Source organism: Neophocaena asiaeorientalis, unplaced genomic scaffold (genome assembly GCF_003031525.2).
Source record: "Neophocaena asiaeorientalis asiaeorientalis breed wild unplaced genomic scaffold, Neophocaena_asiaeorientalis_V1.1 scaffold116, whole genome shotgun sequence".
Lineage (NCBI taxonomy): Eukaryota > Metazoa > Chordata > Mammalia > Artiodactyla > Phocoenidae > Neophocaena > Neophocaena asiaeorientalis.
Window position 1 is genome coordinate 10,109,116 of NW_020174561.1, and position 16,877 is coordinate 10,125,992.

General features: G+C 37.6%; 1 protein-coding gene across 2 annotated transcripts in view; it reads right to left on the minus strand.

The window, feature by feature from the left end:
• MDFIC (MyoD family inhibitor domain containing) overlaps positions 1 to 16,877 on the minus strand; it is a 95,125-nt gene continuing 78,248 nt past the window's right edge. For both annotated transcript variants that reach the window (XM_024757840.1, XM_024757841.1), the window contains exon 5: positions 1 to 491. In XM_024757840.1, the coding sequence (XP_024613608.1) occupies positions 244 to 491 (248 nt within the window). In that variant the 3' untranslated portion in view covers positions 1 to 243. The remainder of the gene's footprint in view (positions 492 to 16,877) is intronic.

Consider the following 16,877-nt stretch of genomic DNA (forward strand, 5'->3'; position numbering starts at 1 on the left):
TCAAAATGTCCCTCAGTCATTGTAACCTATTAAGAAGTCTAAAAGTAGTTAAAATTTCACATATTAAACCATGTAGATTTGGTTAGAGGAAAAAAAAAGGCTCTCAGAGATTTCCTAAAATAATGAGTTAACAGTGCAAATACTGGATTGTTTGATGAGAATCTTACCACGTGCTTTTCTTTCCCCCTTAAAAGAAAAACTTTAAAACACTCTCCAGTTTTAATGCAAACAGAAGATAAATATTTACGAAGGAAAACAAATTCCACAGCATTCCATACAGATTTCCAAACAGTCTGATGATTCACAACAGGCATCCATGATGCCACAATCCATGTCACAAGGGCAGTTACAGTCATCTCCCATTTCATCTCCGCAGCAACAGCAGCAGGCTTCAGAGGTGCAGATGCCACACGAAGCTTGTCCCAGGACAATATTGCAGAGGGTCAGGAATTCACAGAACAGGCAGGCCAGGATACAGTGGACACAGCAATCTTCATTTTCAGTTGGGAGGAGGCCACGTAGTCAGAAAAAGGAGGAACACAAAATATATAAATCATCAATATACTGAATAATAAGAATTGATGAAAATAATTGAGTGATCCAGAACCTAATGACATGCAGTCCTAGTAGTCGTTTGTGGGCTGGAAGCATAAAAAGAAACAAGTTAAATTCTAGATAAGCAATCTTTAGAAGTAGATACTGGATCTGGAAAAAAAAAAAAAAAGATTGTACTTGTGCATATGTGTGTGTGCATGTGGGTTAGAGTATTACTCACACACGGTGCACTGGTCCTGCACTTTTCTATGCTTCTCATCCATCTTCGCTATCTACTGCTCTCTGCTAAATGACTCCATGACATTATAGTCCTTCAGAAAATAGAAATTGCTTTTCCACTTCCTGTGTGGCAAAGTACTTTACATTTCTATTATTTCCCGAGACATCTCTAGTGATGCCTCTCTAAACAATAAATTTCATGAACTGATATAAAAAAGTGAGAAATCAAATGGATTACAATCTACTAAATTTAGTACACCATGTTCTAAACTTCTTTCCTGTAGAATTTTGGGGCAAGTAAGTAAAAGGAACAACTGAAGAAAATTTCTATTTCTGGAGGACTTAAACACATGCAGTAAAAATAATTTAAGACCAATGTTATAAGACATTTGTCTATTTTCAGAAATATTTGTGAATTTTTAGCAGGATTATTTCTGGGTTTGTATTTGTGTTCCTTTCCTTCTTTTTCTTTTCTTTTTAAAATTTCATACAATGCAAGCTTTAATGAGGGGATTCTGCTTCCAACAACAACAACAACAGTACAGAACAATCCCTACCCGCATCCCACTGTCACATGACTTGTGTATTTCTGTATTCGGCTTTACGACTGAGTGCCTTTGATGGAGTTTCATCAAATTGTGTATTCCGTCATAAACTCCCCAACTCCTTGAACATTGCCGTTTCTCTGTAGTCTCTAACTTTGTAGAGAGTCTGTAACTTTGTAAAAGGGGGAAGTGTGGGAAATACATACTCTACATTGCCAGATGGCAAAAAGGGGAGAGAGTCAGAAAAAACTCAGAAAGGAAAACTCCAGAGTTGGCTGCAGAAATAAAGTCTAGGAGTTCTCTGGTGGCCTAGTGGTTAGGATTCCCAGCTTTCAATGCCGTGGTCCGGGTTCAATCCCTGGTCAGGGAACTGAGATCCCGTAAGACATGTGGTGTGGGGGAAAAAAAAAAAAAAAAGCTAAAAAACACACCAATGTTTCCTCCCAATCTTCTCAGTGCCAAGCCCACTCTCATGTAAAATTGTCTATGGAGCAATTGGAAAAAGATCACAGAACTGTAAGACTGTGAGCTTCTCTCCATCTTCCCCTAATGTGTTTAGTGGTACAGTAGTCCTCCTTTATTACTGGGGGATACATTCCAAGACCCCCAGTGGATGCATGAAATCACGGATAATACTGAGCTCTATATATTACTATTTATTTCCCATGTATACACACCAATGATGAAGTTTAACTTATAAATTAGGCAAAGAGATTAACAATATTAACTGCTAGTAAAAGAAAACAATTATAACAATATTCTGTAATAAAATTTATGTGAATGTAGAGTCTCTCTTGAAATATCTTGTACAAATTTAATGCTTTTTCTATCTTAACTACAAACTTATTAGGTACTGTGGCCATAAGTTTTTACAGTTTGAGGTACGACAGCAAAATTATCACAAATTTCTTTCTCCTTCTTCACAATTTCATGGATAAAAGAGGCATTCTTACCGTAGACTTTAGCAACCTCAGCATATAATTGTTTTTCTTTCCTTACCGAGAACTTTCACCTTTTCACTTAAAGAATTACTTTACAGCATCTCTTTGGCATACCTGAGTTGCCAGCATCACTGCTCTTGTGCTTTGGAGCCATTATTATGTAAAATAAAAATTACTTGAACACAAGCACTGCAGTATTGCAACAGTCGGTCTGATAACCAAGAGGGCTGCTAAGTGACGGTCAGGTGAAACATGCTGGACAAAGGGATAATTCATGTTTCGCGTGGGACGGAGTGGGAAGGCATGAGATTTCATCATGCTACTCAGGGCGACATGCAATTTAAAACTTATGAATTGTTTATTTCTAAAGTATTCCATTTAATACTCTGGTATTGCAATTGACTGTGGGAAAATGAAACCATGGAAAGCAAAACCACAGATAAGTGGGGATTACTATATCCAATCATATTAGGAGAACAGTAAGATCAACTTCATGGATCCAAGTCCACAGCCTTGGAAAGTTCTTTGTTTCTAGAGAGTCTATAGTTTCCCTCTTTCTACATTCTTTCTATAAATTTTTATCCTAATATCTTATATGTACCTGTTCAGTAGAGTTTTTCCAGGATTATGTTATCGCGATTTGTAAAATATCTGAAATGTTATAAAGAGCTAGCTTTATTATTATTATTCCTATTAAGAAACTAGTGTTTAACTGGAAAGCAGCCCAGTTCTATTCAGTATGCCTTCAAACAAATCTCCATATTAACTAATTCTAAGGACACTTCTAACCTTAACTTTGTATTCTACTGTGGAATGCTTATATTTCAAGACTAAGAGGAGGAATCCACAAAAACTCACTTGATACCGAAAAACATTAAGTATAGTTATTGAGCATTAGATTCTTTATGTGTTAATCATAAAATATACATTGAACTGTATGTAGTGAATCTATCAATCTTAAAGGGGAAAGAATGGCCCTCCCACCCAGCCTTAGAAATAGAGGGTAATGATACCTTTGAAGCCTCCTTTGGTCCCTTCCTAAATCATCTTCCTCTTCCCGTGCTTTTCATTGTACTTTATACAACAGTCAATGTGTAAATATCCCTACATAATCTATCAGAAAGGAAACGGTACCATATAAATTCCCATAAGTAGCATTTTTCCTCAGTATTATGTGTTTCAGACTTACCCTTCTTGATTCATGTAGCTAAAGTTCACTTGTTTTCTAGATGTACAGTATTCCATTGATTTAATACACTGTAATTTATTTATTCATCCTACTTAGGAATATTTTGGTCATTTCCAGTGTTGTGCTATTCCAAACAGTAATGTTTGAAACAGTTTTGTGCAGGTCTCCTAGAGTACACATGCCAAATAACTAGCAGTAGAATTGTTGGGCCACAGGATACGCATATGTTTAATCAAGTTAGGTGATACCACATTTGCTTTCAAAGTGATTGCTGCAAAATGGATTCCCACCAACCAAGTATGGGAATGCTCGTTGTTCCACATCTTCACCAATCTATGAAACTGGCGTATTTTCATATATGCCAATTCATTGAGTGTGAAATGGCATCTCATGGTGGTTTTATTTTGCATTTACTTGTTTACTAATAAGTTTGAACATCTTATCATGTTTTTGGCCATTCACGTTTCACCTTTGAAACAGGTGTTCATGTATTCCCCTCACTTTTCTATTGAACTGCCTTTTTCTCTTACTGATTTGTAGAAGTTCTTGATATAGTCAAGACATCAGTCTTTTGTCAAGTATGATTGTCCTCTCTCAGTATGTGGCTTTTTGTAGTTAAAAGAGATAAGATACAGATGAGTTATCGTTTAGACCTTGAGAGTTTGAACTGATGAAGAGAAATTCAAATCTTGGTTTTAGCTGAAGATATGGGATAATAAGGCTGAGGAAGTAAAGTGGCAGATAGCCAAGTTTGGCAAATGAGTCAGTGAAAAGGAGAGGAGGCATTAACAAGATTCAGTGGCAGAATGAGATAAAAAGTTTTAGCGTTTGATTCAAAACAAGGGAAAACAAGGGAGTCCAGCCATTCCCATATACAGAAAGGGAGGGGAAAACAATAAGTAATCAGGAGGGAGGGACTGAATGTAACGTGTGAAATCAGCTGCCCTCAGGATGACGAGGAATGGGAGTGACATTCCCAACTAAACAACTCATTGGTGCTCATAGAACATATTCATTTGGGAATCAAAGTCCCTTCCAGGGGCTTCCCTGGTGGCGCAGTGTTTGAGAGTCCGCCTGCCGATGCAGGGGACAGCGGTTCGTGCCCCGGTCCGGGAAGATCCCACATGCCGCGGAGCGGCTGGGCCCGTGAGCCATGGCCACTGAGCTTGCGCGTCCAGAGCCTGTGCTCCGCAACGGGAGATGCCACAACAGTGAGAGGCCCGCATACCGCAAAAAAAAAAAAAAAAAAGTCCCTTCCAGATCTTAGACAATAATGACGGTTGTTACACAAAAATCAGAAGCCCTAAGCCAACAATAGAATCTCTCCAAACTCCTACCTTTAGCCAACAAGATCTACAAAGTAACTGAAGTCTGTTAAACTTTGCATTTTTAGTAAACAAGGAACATGAAAAAATAAATTCTTAGCGCAAGCAGATCGAACACTCGTTTTCTAGACTGTCTTCAACAACATAGTGTAATTTCTCGTTTTTTGAATTTTATTTTATTTATTTTGTATACAGCAAGTTTTCATTATCTGTTTTATACATATTAGGGTATATATGTCAATCCCAGTCTCCCAATTCATCCCACTCTCCACCCCACCCCCATCCCCCAGCTTTCCCCCCTTGGTGATAGGTTTGTTCTCTACATCTGTGTCTCTATCTCTGCCTTGCAAACCGGTTCATCTGTACCATTTTTCTAGATTCCACATGTATGCGTTAATATACGATATTTGTTTTTCTCTTTCTCACTTACTTCACTCTGTATGACAGTCTCTAGGTCCATCCACGTCTCTACGGATGACCCAACTTCATTCCTTTTTATGGCTGAGTGATATTCCACTGTATATATGTACCACATCTTCTTTATCCATTCGCCCGTCAATGGGCATTTAGGTTGCTTCCATGACCTGGCTATTGTAAATAGTGCTGCAATGAACATTGGGGTACATGTGTCTTTTTGAATTATGGTTTTCTCTGGGTATATGCCCAGTAGTGGGATTGCTGGGTCATATAGTGTAATTTGTACAATAGATACAAGCGGTGGTTTTACAGAGAATAAGAAGCCTGGCATTAATGAAGAAAAAAAGCATTTATTAATTAAGAATGTGTAATCTTAGCAGAAGAGATATTTTCATCACTCTTTCACTTTTTTTTAACTATTTAAGAAACTTGGCAATTCTGTTGAATTCTAGTTTAAGCTCTTTACAAATACTAATTCATTTGATTCAAATAACATCCCTAAGAAGCAGTAATGGTATTATCCCCATTTTACCACAGACAGATTACAGAAAACTTAGGAAATCTTCTCAAAGTCACAGAGTCAGGAAGTAGTAGGCAGGGTCAGAACCCACACAACCTGCCTGTGTAATCCATGGTCTAATCCAGTGTGTTATGCTGCCAATACAGGGATGGGTCACTTCTAACAGCTCATCTTCCTGGCGGGAAGAAGATCAGTTATAAATCCAACTGATTTCTGCTGATTTGTCTTGCTGATCTGTTTTCAGCCCCGACTCACATTTCCTTTCTAAAGATGATTCTGAATTTTAGTTTTAATGAAGACTTGATAGTAAGTATTATCCTTCCACACGTTAAGAGCAGAGTTGATGAGTTGGAGAACTCGTAAACTTCCAGTTACATTGTTGAAACAGACGTAAGACGTAGGCAGCCAAGAGAGAGACGATGTGTCAATCAAAAGAAATCTAAATTTAAAACTTAAAAATTAAGGTTCATATTTATATGAACAGAAGCACTGTAGAGATTATATAGGAACTCTACTGGTAAAATATACGGTTATGACAGAGTTCTCAAAAGAATAAGCCCTTCATGTAAATACTAAAACTTACAAAAATAGTCATCCTCTTAAAACATAGGTCCTACATAATTCACTAGACAAGCACTTTGGGCTGCTCTGAAAAATCAAATCTATGAATAGGGCACGTAAAGAAGCCACAAACCAAAATTCATTTTAGAGATTAAAGTGATATTAAGCAAGGTGCATTTACAGAAACATCTACCAGAAACACATTCATTTTCTGTAGTTTATAAGTAGAGAAATACTTAAGACATGACAACAAAAAAAGAAACCAAAAAATGAATCCCTAAATTCTATCAAATCAATTTAATAATCTGGTTTGTATTCCTTTCCAAAAGCATTTTTCTTTTCAGTTGTGTTCTAGAAAGAGTAGTTTGATTGTGATTAGGGTAAGGAAAAGGTTAAAATAAACTAAGAAGAAACAGCTGTTACAGTTTCTGTCACTGCCACCCCTCCCACCCCCAGGGGGATGGAGAATCATAAAAGGCATTATGTTGTTGGTTTTATCTGAAGCAAAGGAGAGGATCATAAGAATTAACAAACTAAGAAGACCTAAATGGAGAAACAAACTTTAAAAGAGACGAGTCCTCTGCATCCATGTAGTTCACTGTCAGAAATAATTGTTTTTCCTGCTGTTCTTGTGGTTTTTCGTTTTCATGGTTTTATTCGGTCATATTTGCAGTTTTTTGCCAAAAGTGTTTAACCTTTGAGAAGCCAACTAGGTTCTGGGAAGAATGCCTGTTCCAAACTAGGCCCAAAAGAATTGCACAGTTCAGTGTATTACTGAGAGGAGAACTCAGCACAAGACTGACAGCTACTGTAAATTTAGGAAAACAGAGAAACATACCAGCAGCCAAGGAGCTAAAAAGATAGCATAAAAGGAAATCTTTAGCACAACATTTGACTCTTAAAAAAACTGTTATGAATTACTTGCAGACACAAACCCAAACAAAATCTCTGAGTCCTCTGAAAGGTCATCAGTGTTAAATCCATGCAGCTGGCATATCTGGCAAGTGTCTAGCTTCCCAACACCCTGAAGGTAACAACTGAAACTTACTTAAACAGCATCTTTGATGACTGGTGAAAATATCTGTGACTGATCTGAGGGCCTTTGTTCTCTTGAAATGAGATTGAAGACTTATTTTTATAAGAATACACGAATTTAATAATAAAATCCCAAATTGTTTTACCCAATCATAGGTGGCTCAAAATACTAGGCAAATGTGAGGAAAGCAGTTACAGTGAAAGGAACCCTGAGAACCGTCAGAGAACTCTTTGCACAGGAAACTCAGCTGTATTCTAAACAAGTCTATTTTTTTTAGTTTCCTTCTTTTAAGATGTGGTATGACAGGTGCTTTGAGTCTCTTGAAGCAAAGACACTGTACAGCAGAGTACAGGGAAGGGCAAAGAACAGTGAATTCTGAGAATAACCCACAACCCATTTTTAAGCGAAGGTAGATTTGTATGTGTCTTATCTTGACTGATCTCTAATAACATTTCCTGTGACTGAAAATGCTTGAAAATACTTTCTTAATCAGGTCCCCGTCATGTAGACTATATACTGAGAAACAGGGGTTCATTATTTTTTTCAACAGGTCAACAGTATGCCAAAGAGCAAATGCAGGTTAAAGCATGAACAGTCAGTTATGTGTAATTAGTAATTTGGGAAATTGTATTGCGATCAAACCTGACTCTAGCTTTATAATCAAAGCCACAGAGAACCCACAGGTGTCCCCATGTCTTTAGCTGCTAAGGCTCACATCCGCCCTGGGAGGGCACAGGGGGACTCACCATGCAGAGCAAGAGGCATTCCTCTTCCCAGATATTGCTTTGCTGCAACTGTTTCTCAATACAAAATCAAAAAGCAGGCTAAAAGTGGGTTTTGGTCATCCTGAATTGCAGCCAGGATGGCTAAGTCAGTATCTGGCCTCTGTGAAAAGCCAGCTGTGAGGGACGAGACACAGACATCTCCAGGGAGTTCTGCTCCTCAAGTGATCACGGGGGCAGGAAATATTTACTAAGACGGCACGGTAGCTTAGCTCCAAGTAGCTGCATGTCTCCAAGGCAGAGGACGCACAGCATTCTGGCCTACAGCCCTAGAATGACCTGCTGCTTGCATAAATTGGCCTGAAGTATGCCTCCCACACAGAGCCCTCTGGCACACTGCTGTCCCCTCGAGGCCATGCATCTTAGCCAAAACACAGTCAACATTTTCCTAGTAGGGAAGAAAGTGAGATAGGTCAGGAGGTAAAAGAAAGAGAGGAGCTACATTTTCCACTGCAGCACAAAGAGGACCACACTTACAGAAACTGAACAATAACCTTTACTATTATCTCTCCTCTCAATAAACTCAAAAGAACTGTAGAAAAAAACAGTACCTTTCTCCCACACCCCACAAAAGGACTCCTCAATCATATACCTAACACGTGTCCAAATCCTAGAATCCGTCCTCCTCCTGTGGGAAGTGCACTCATATTTTAAATTACAGTAAGTGGATAGCACAGATTTTTTTTGATTCTCTTATTTGTTTACCCTGCTGCCTCCTCTGTTGCTGATTCATTAAATATTCCAAACTCTCAAGAGAGATTTGATCCAGTAATTGTTGGTCATGACTTAACTATAGCACTGATTCAAGTATTCCTTTCTAAAGAGTCACACTTTATAAAGTCTAGGACGATAACATATATATCAGGTCACCTTTTGTTTCCCAGGAGCTTAACACACAAATCTGCCAGGGAGTAAACACTCAGTTAGTAGAGGTGTTTATTTAAAACACTTAAAATGCAAAGTTAGTATGTGGACAGAGAGGCAGGGAAAGAAGAGTGAAAAAATAGCAATGGTGCAAGTATTATGCATATGAGTTTACTGAATCCCTACAGTACTTTAAGATCACACATTTGATAGCTGGTAAGGATTAAAAGAGACAATGTATATAAAGTACTCAGTAAAGAATTCGTGTACATACTTATTAATATTACTGTGATAGCAACAGAGATAATGGCAAAATATTTATTCTAGAGAGGGTACAACTCTCTACCTTTCGATGTTTCATTCGCTCTGATTACCACAACAGAATAGGGCCATTCAATTTTAACCTAAGGAGGTTTATAAAAGGCTGTTCATAGTTCAAATACTTAAAAAGAGAGAATCAAGAAGGTCGTTCTAAGAGACAGAATCTGCAGAAGAGTGGAGCAGAAATCTGCCCAGAAAGATTTAGTCAATCTTATGTTTGGCTATGACAGGAGATTTAAAAATAATAATCATTTTCCATATTTAAACTATTATCCATTTATTTTCTCAGGAAGCTAGAAAGCAAAAACAGAGGAAAACCATACTTGAACCTACTCAATGGTAATTTTATTAAGTTGGCCAGTTGAAATATCTCTAATCCAAAAAGTTTAATTAATAGGAAGGTTGAATATAACTTTTGGATAACAAAATCTACTTTAGATCTTAAAAGCATTTTCCTAGAAAGAGTCACTGTATAAACAGTCTGCTAAAGTTGGTCGCAATACCATCTATGGTTAGGACAAAAAATAAGTAAATCCTCTAGGTTTAAGGAAAATATATATTTGTATAAAAATGATGTAAGAAATCTCTCCCAAAAGCTTAATATTTTCCTGTTTTCACGTTTGCAACTGTGTTTATTTAACAATTCGCCTTTCAATTTCATTGCTGATTCGTGCTTGTTTAAATATTGTGCAAGGTATATTATGAGGAAAATCAGCCTTTTTTTTTTTTTTTTTTTTTTTTAGTAGTACTGCAGTTGGGTGCACGGGCTTCTCATTGCGGTGGCTTCTCTTGCTGCGGAGCACAGGCTCTACGCGCGTGGGCTTCAGTAGTTGTGGCTTGCGGGCTTAGTTGCTCTGTGGCATGTGGGATCCTCCTGGACCAGGGATCAAACCCATGTCCCCTGCATTGGCAGGTGGACTCCCAACCACTGAGCCACCAGGGAAGTCCCAACACTTCTTATTTCTTGTCTTTTTGACAGCAGCCATTCTAACAGGTGTGAGGTGATATCTCATTGTGGTTTTTTGAATCATATTGTTTGTTTCTTTGCTATTGAGCTATATGAATTCTTTATATATTTTGGATATTAATCCCAATTTGCATATACTTTCTCCCACTTAGTAGGCTGCCTTTTCATTTTGTCGATGGTTTCCTTTGCTTCGAATAAGCTTTTTAGTCTGAAGTAGTCTCACTTGTTTATTTTTTGCTTTAAAGGCAATGCCTTCGATTTTTGGATCAAATCTAAAAAATCATCACCAAGACCTATATCAAGGATCTTATTACTACCTATGTTTTCTGCTAGGAGTTTTATAGTTTCAGGTCTTACATTCAAGTCTTCAATCTATACTGATTTTTGTGTATGGTGTAAGACAGTGGTCCAGTCTCATTCTTTTGAATGTGGCTATCCAGTTTTCCCAGCATCATTTATAAAGTGTCTGTCCTTTCCCCATTGTATATTCTTGGCTCCTTTGCATAAATTAATTGACCAATATCCGTGGGCTTATTTCTGAGCTCTCTATTTTGTTCCATTGGTCAATGTGTCTGTTTGTTATGCCAATACCATACTGCTTTGATTACTACAGTTTTGTAATAGTCAAAATCAGAGCACATAATTTCTGAAGTTTTGTTCCTTTCTCAAGACTGCTTTGACTATTCTGGGTCTTTTGTAGTTCCATACAAATTTTAGGATTGTTTGTTCTATTTCTGTGAAAAATGCCATTGGAATTTTGATAGGGATTGCATTGAATCTGTATATTGCTTTCGAGGGTAGGGACGTTTTAATAATATTAATTCTTCCAATCCATGAGCACAAGTATTCTCCCATTTATTTATTTTCTTCAATTTCTTTCAACAATGTCTTATAGTGTTCAGTGTAGAGGTCTTTCATCTCCTTGGTTAAATTTATTCCTGGGTATTTTATTCATTTTGATGCAGTTATAAATGGGATTATTTTCTTAAGTTTGATAGTTTATTATTAGTGTATAGAAATGGAACAGGTTTTTTTATACTAATATTGGATACGGCAACTTTACTGACTTCATTGATTAGATCTAACGGTTTTTGGAAGTGTCTTTACACAGTTTTCTACAAGATCATGTCATCTGCAAACAGAGACAGTTTTACTTCTTCTTTTTAAATTGGATGTCTACTTCTTTTTCTTGCCTAATTGCTCTGTCTAGGGCTTCCAGTACTATGCTGAATAAAAGTGGTGAGAACAGGCATCCTTGTTTTGTTCCTGATCCTGGAAGAAGATCTTTCAGCTTTTACTGTTGAGTATGTTAGCTGTGCGCATGTCATATATGGCCTTTATTATGTTGAGGTATGCTCCCTCTCCGCCCACTTTGAGGGTTTTTATCACAAATGGATGTTGCATTTTGTAAAATGCTTTTTCTACATCTGTTGAGATGATCATGATTTTTATCCTCCATTTTGTTAATGTGGTGTATCACACTGACTGATTTGTGGATGTTGAACCATACTTGCATCCCTGGAATAAACACCAGTTGATCATGGTGTAAGATACTTTTAATGTATTGTTGAATTCAGTTAGCTGATATTTTGTTAAGGATTTTTGCATCTCTGTTCATCAAGGATATTGCCCAGTAATTTCTTTTCTTGTGGTGTCTTTGTTTATTTTTGGTATCAGAGTAATGCTGGCCTCACAAAAATTTGGAAGTTTTCCCTCCTCTTCTCGTTTTTGGAAGAGTTTCAGAAGGACTGGTATTAATTCTTCTTTAAAGGTTTGGCAGAATTCACCAATAAAGCTATCTGGTCCCGACTTTTGTTTATTAGAAGGTTTTGGGTTTTTTCGGGGTTTTTTTGCTTTGTTTTTTATTACTGATTCGATCTCCTTCTTAAAAATGGGTCTTTTTGGATTTCTATTTCTTCCTGATTCAGTCTTAGTAGGTTGCGTATTTCTAGAAATGTATCCATTTCTTTTAAGTTGTCCAATTTGTTGGTGTATAATTGCTCATAGTAGTAGTCTCTTATGTTCCCTTGTATTTCTGTGGTATCAGTTATAATGTCCCCTCTTTCATTTCTGATTTTATTTGAGTCACCTCTCTTTTTCTTGGTGAGTCTAGCTAAAGGTTTAGCTAAAGGTCTATCAATTTTGTTTATCTATTTCACTTATTTCCACTCTGATTTTTGTTATTTCCTTCCTTCTACTAACTTAGGGCTTTGTTTGTTTTTCTTTTTCTAGTTCCTTGAGGTGTAAGTTAGGCTGTTAGAGATTTTTCTTGTTTCTTGAGGTAGGCATTTATTACTGTAAATTTTCCACATAGAACTGCTTTTGCTTTGTCCCATAAGTTTTGATATGTTGTATTTCCATTTCATTTGTCTCAAGGTATTTTATTTCTCTTTTGACTTCTTCTTTGACCCACTGGTATTTGATAGCATGTTGTCTAATCACTACACATTTGTGAATATTCCAGTTTTATATATACATATATATAGTTGATTTACAATGTTGTGTTCATTTCTTGTGTACAGCAAAGTGACTCAGTTATGCAAATGACATTTTTTCATGCTTTTCATTATGGTTTGTCACAGGATATTGAATATAGTTCCCTGTGCTCTACAGCGGGACCTTGTTGTGTATCCAACCTATATATAATAGTTTGCCTCTGCTAACCCCAAACTCCCATTCCTTCCCTCTCCTAACCCCCCCACCCCCACCCCTTGGCAACCACATGTCTGTTCTCTATGTCTGTGAGTCTGTTTTTGTTTCATAGATACATGTGGAATCAAGAGTATGACACAAATCAACATAAGTTATATAGTATCTGTCTTCCTCTTTCTGACTTACTTCACTTAGTATGATAACCTCTAGGTCCATCCATGTTGCTGCAAACGGCATTATTTCATTCCTTTTTTATGGCTGAGTAGTATTCCATTGTATATATGTACTACATCTTCTTTATTCATTCACCTGTTGATAGACATTTAGGTTGTTTCCATGACTTGGCTATTGTAAATAGTGCTGCTGTGAACATAGGGGTGCATGTATCTTTTTGAACTATAGTTTTGTCTGGGTATATGCCCAGGAGTGAGATTGCTGGATCACATGGCAACTCTATTTTTAGTTTTTTGAGGAACCTCTATACTGTTTTCCATAGTGGCTGCACCAGTTTACCTTCCCACCAACAGTATAGGAGGGTTCCCTTTTCTCCACACCCTCTCCAGCATTTGTTATTTGTAGACATTTTAATGATGGCCATTCTGACTGGTGTGGGGTGGTACCTCATTGTAGTTTTGATTTGCATTTCTCTAATAATTAGTGGTGCTGAGCATTTTTTCATGCATCTATTGGCCGACTGTATGTCTTCTTTGGAGAAATGTCTATTTAGGTCTTCTGCCCATTTTGTGGTTTAGGTTTTTTTTTTGGTTATTGTTGAGTTGCATGAGCTGTTTGTATATTTTCGAAATTAAGCCCTTGTTGCTTGCATTGTTTGCAAATATTTTCTCCCATTCTGTAGGCTGTCTTTCTGTTTTGTTTATGGTATCCTTTGATGTGCAGAAGCTTGTAAGTTTGTTTAGGTCTCATTTGTTTATTGCTGTTTTTATTTCTATTGCCTTGAGAGACTGACCTAAGAAAACACTGGTATGATTTACATCAAAGAATGTTTTGCCTATGATCCCTTCCAGGAGTTTTATGGTGTCATGTCTTATGCTTAAGTCTTTAAGCCATTTTGAGTTTATTTTTGTGCATGATGTGAGGGTGTGTTCTAACTTCATTGATTTACATGCAGCTGTCCAACTTTCCCAGCACCACTTGCTGAAGAGACTGTCTTTTTCCCATTTTATATTCTTGCCTCCTCTGTCGAAGATTAATTGACCATAGGTGTATGGGTTTATTTCTGGGCTCTCTATTCCGTTCAGTTGATCTGTATGTCTGTTTCTGTGCCAATGTCACACTGTTTTGATTACTGTAGCTTTGTAGTATTGTCCGAAGTCTGGGTGGGTTATGCCTCCTCCTTTGTTCTTTTTCCTCAGGATTGCTTTGGCAATTCTGGGTCTTTTATGGTTCCATATACATTTTAGGATTATTTGTTCTAGTTCTGTGAAAAATGTCATGAGTAATTTGATAGGGATCCCATTAAGTCTGTAGGTTACTCTGGGTGGTAGTGCCAATTTAACAATATTAATTCTGTGAGTCTGTTTCATAAAGAAGTACATTTGTATCAATTTTTTTAGATTCCATATATAAGTGATATCATATGATATTTGTCTTTCTCTGATTTACTTCACTTAGTATGATAATCTCTAGGTCTAATCCATGTTGCTGCAAATGTCATTAAGTCATTCTTTTTTATGGCTGATTGCAGGATCATACGGTAGATCTATTTTTAGTTTTTTAAGGAGCCTCCATACTGTTCTTGGATGGAATGTTTTGAATATATCTGTTAAGTTCATCATGTTGTTTAAGGCCAATGTTTTCATACTGATTTTCTCTCTGGATAAGCTATCCATTGATGAAAGAGGAATATCAAAGTCCCCTACCATTATGGTACTGCTATTTCTCCCTTTAGATCTGCTAATATTTGCTTTATATATTTAGGTGCTCCAATGTTGGGTGCATAAATATATAGAAATGTCATATCCTCTTGTTGGGTTGACTACTTATTGTAGTTAAAGTTATTTTTACTACTTTTGTCTTTTAACCTCATAATTGCTTTATAAGTGATTAATCTACCACATTTACAATGTTAGATTATTCTGAATTTTACTATATATTGACCGTTACCACTGTGATTTATACTTTCATGTTTTCCTGTTACTAATCAGTGCCCTTTCTCTTCAGCTTAAAGAAGTCCCTTTAATGTTTCTTATAAGGCCAGTCTAATGATGATGAACTTGTTTTGCTTTAGCTTTTTTGGAAAACTCTTTATCTCGCCTTCAATTCTGAAGGACAACTTTGCTGGGTAAAGTAGTCCTGGTTGGAAGTTTTCTTTCTGCATTTTGAATACATTGTGCCACTCCCTTCTGGCCTGCAAAGTTTCTGCTGAAAAATCTGCTTATTGTCTTATGGGTGTTCCCTTATGAGTCACAGTTGTTCTTCTCTTGCTACTTTTAAGATTCTCTCTCTGTCTTTAAATTTTGACATTTTCATGATAATGTGTCTTGTGGGTCTCTTTGGGTTCTCTTATTTGGAAATTTTGGGGCTTCCTGAATCTGGGTATCTGTTTTGTTCTCCAGGTAAGGGGAGTTTTCAGCCGTTATTTCTCAAAATAATTTTCCACGCTTTTCCCCCTCTCTTCTCCTCCTGGGACCCCTATAATATCTTCACCCTTTTTTTTTTTTTTTTTCATTCTGCTGCTCTGATTAAAGAGTTCCACTGCCTGTTTTTGAGTTCACTGACCCTTCCTTCTACTTCATCTAGTCTGCTGTTGAATCCCTCTAGTGTATTTTTCAGTTCAGTTTTGTGTTCTTCAGCTCTGTGAGTTCTATTTGGTACTGTCTCATATTTCCATCTCTTTGTTGAAGTTCTCACTATGTTCATCCATTCTTCTCCTGAGTTTGGTGAGCATCTTTATGACCATTATTTTGAACAGTTATCAGGTAATCATTCATCTCTTCTTCATTAAGAGCTTTTTTTGAGAGTTTTTTCTTTCTCGTTTTGCCATTTGAAACATATTTCCGTTTCTTCAATTTCTTTGACACCCTGTGTTGACTTCTATGTCTTAGAGAAAACAGCCACCTCTCCCAGTCTTGAAGGAGTAGCTTCACATAGGAGATAAACCTTACTGTTCAATCCTGCCCTAGCTTTTGGTTGTCTCTCAAACCTTTGTGATTGTTGAAGCAGCCTATTTTATTTTTAGCAGCTCCCAGTATTTGAGGGTGTGCCAAGACCTAACAGTGTCCCTAAGAGGAGAATTTCAGTCAGCACCTAGGTCCAGGATGATTAGAAGCTAGACCTTAGTTAGCAGCTTTTAAATATATTACACTTCTGTGGGACCACAAGCATAAGTTCACTGGCCACCAATCTAGAGGTATCCCCTGGGTAGCAGTCACAAAATCAGGGCAGACGAGTCTACACGTTCCTTTCCAGGAGATACTGGTGATCTGCAGCAAGGAAGAGAGGCAGCGCAAAGACGGCATCCATTGACCTCCATCCCCAAGTGTAGCTCTGCAGCCCCCTAGATAAGTGCCAAATCAGAAGCCCGCCCCTCCGGCCAAAGCTCAGTTCAAGCAAACAGGCATCTTTCACAAAAACACTGGGGATGTGTTTTAGTCTTCTGTCTGTGAAGTGCCCTGGGAGTGATAGCTAGCCAAGAACTGTCTCTCCATTTGTTATGTACCGTGGGATCTAGGAATGCAAGACCTGCTGGCCTCCCGAGCTAGGCGATCATGGAGCATTCCCTGGCCCCCGGGTGGCAACCATAAAAACTGGCCACCAGATGTGTATAAAAGCTCCCCTGGTGGATATATGGGTGCTCCAGAGCAGAGTGGAGGAAGAGCACACAGACAGTGCCTGCCCTCAGGTTTACATAGCAGGCCCTTAGAGGTGTGTTTAATTGAAAGCCTGCCCCTCAGGCCATAGCTATGAAGATAAGCTAATAGGCTTCTTTCACAGAAAGATTTTCTTAGACTATTTCCTCTTGA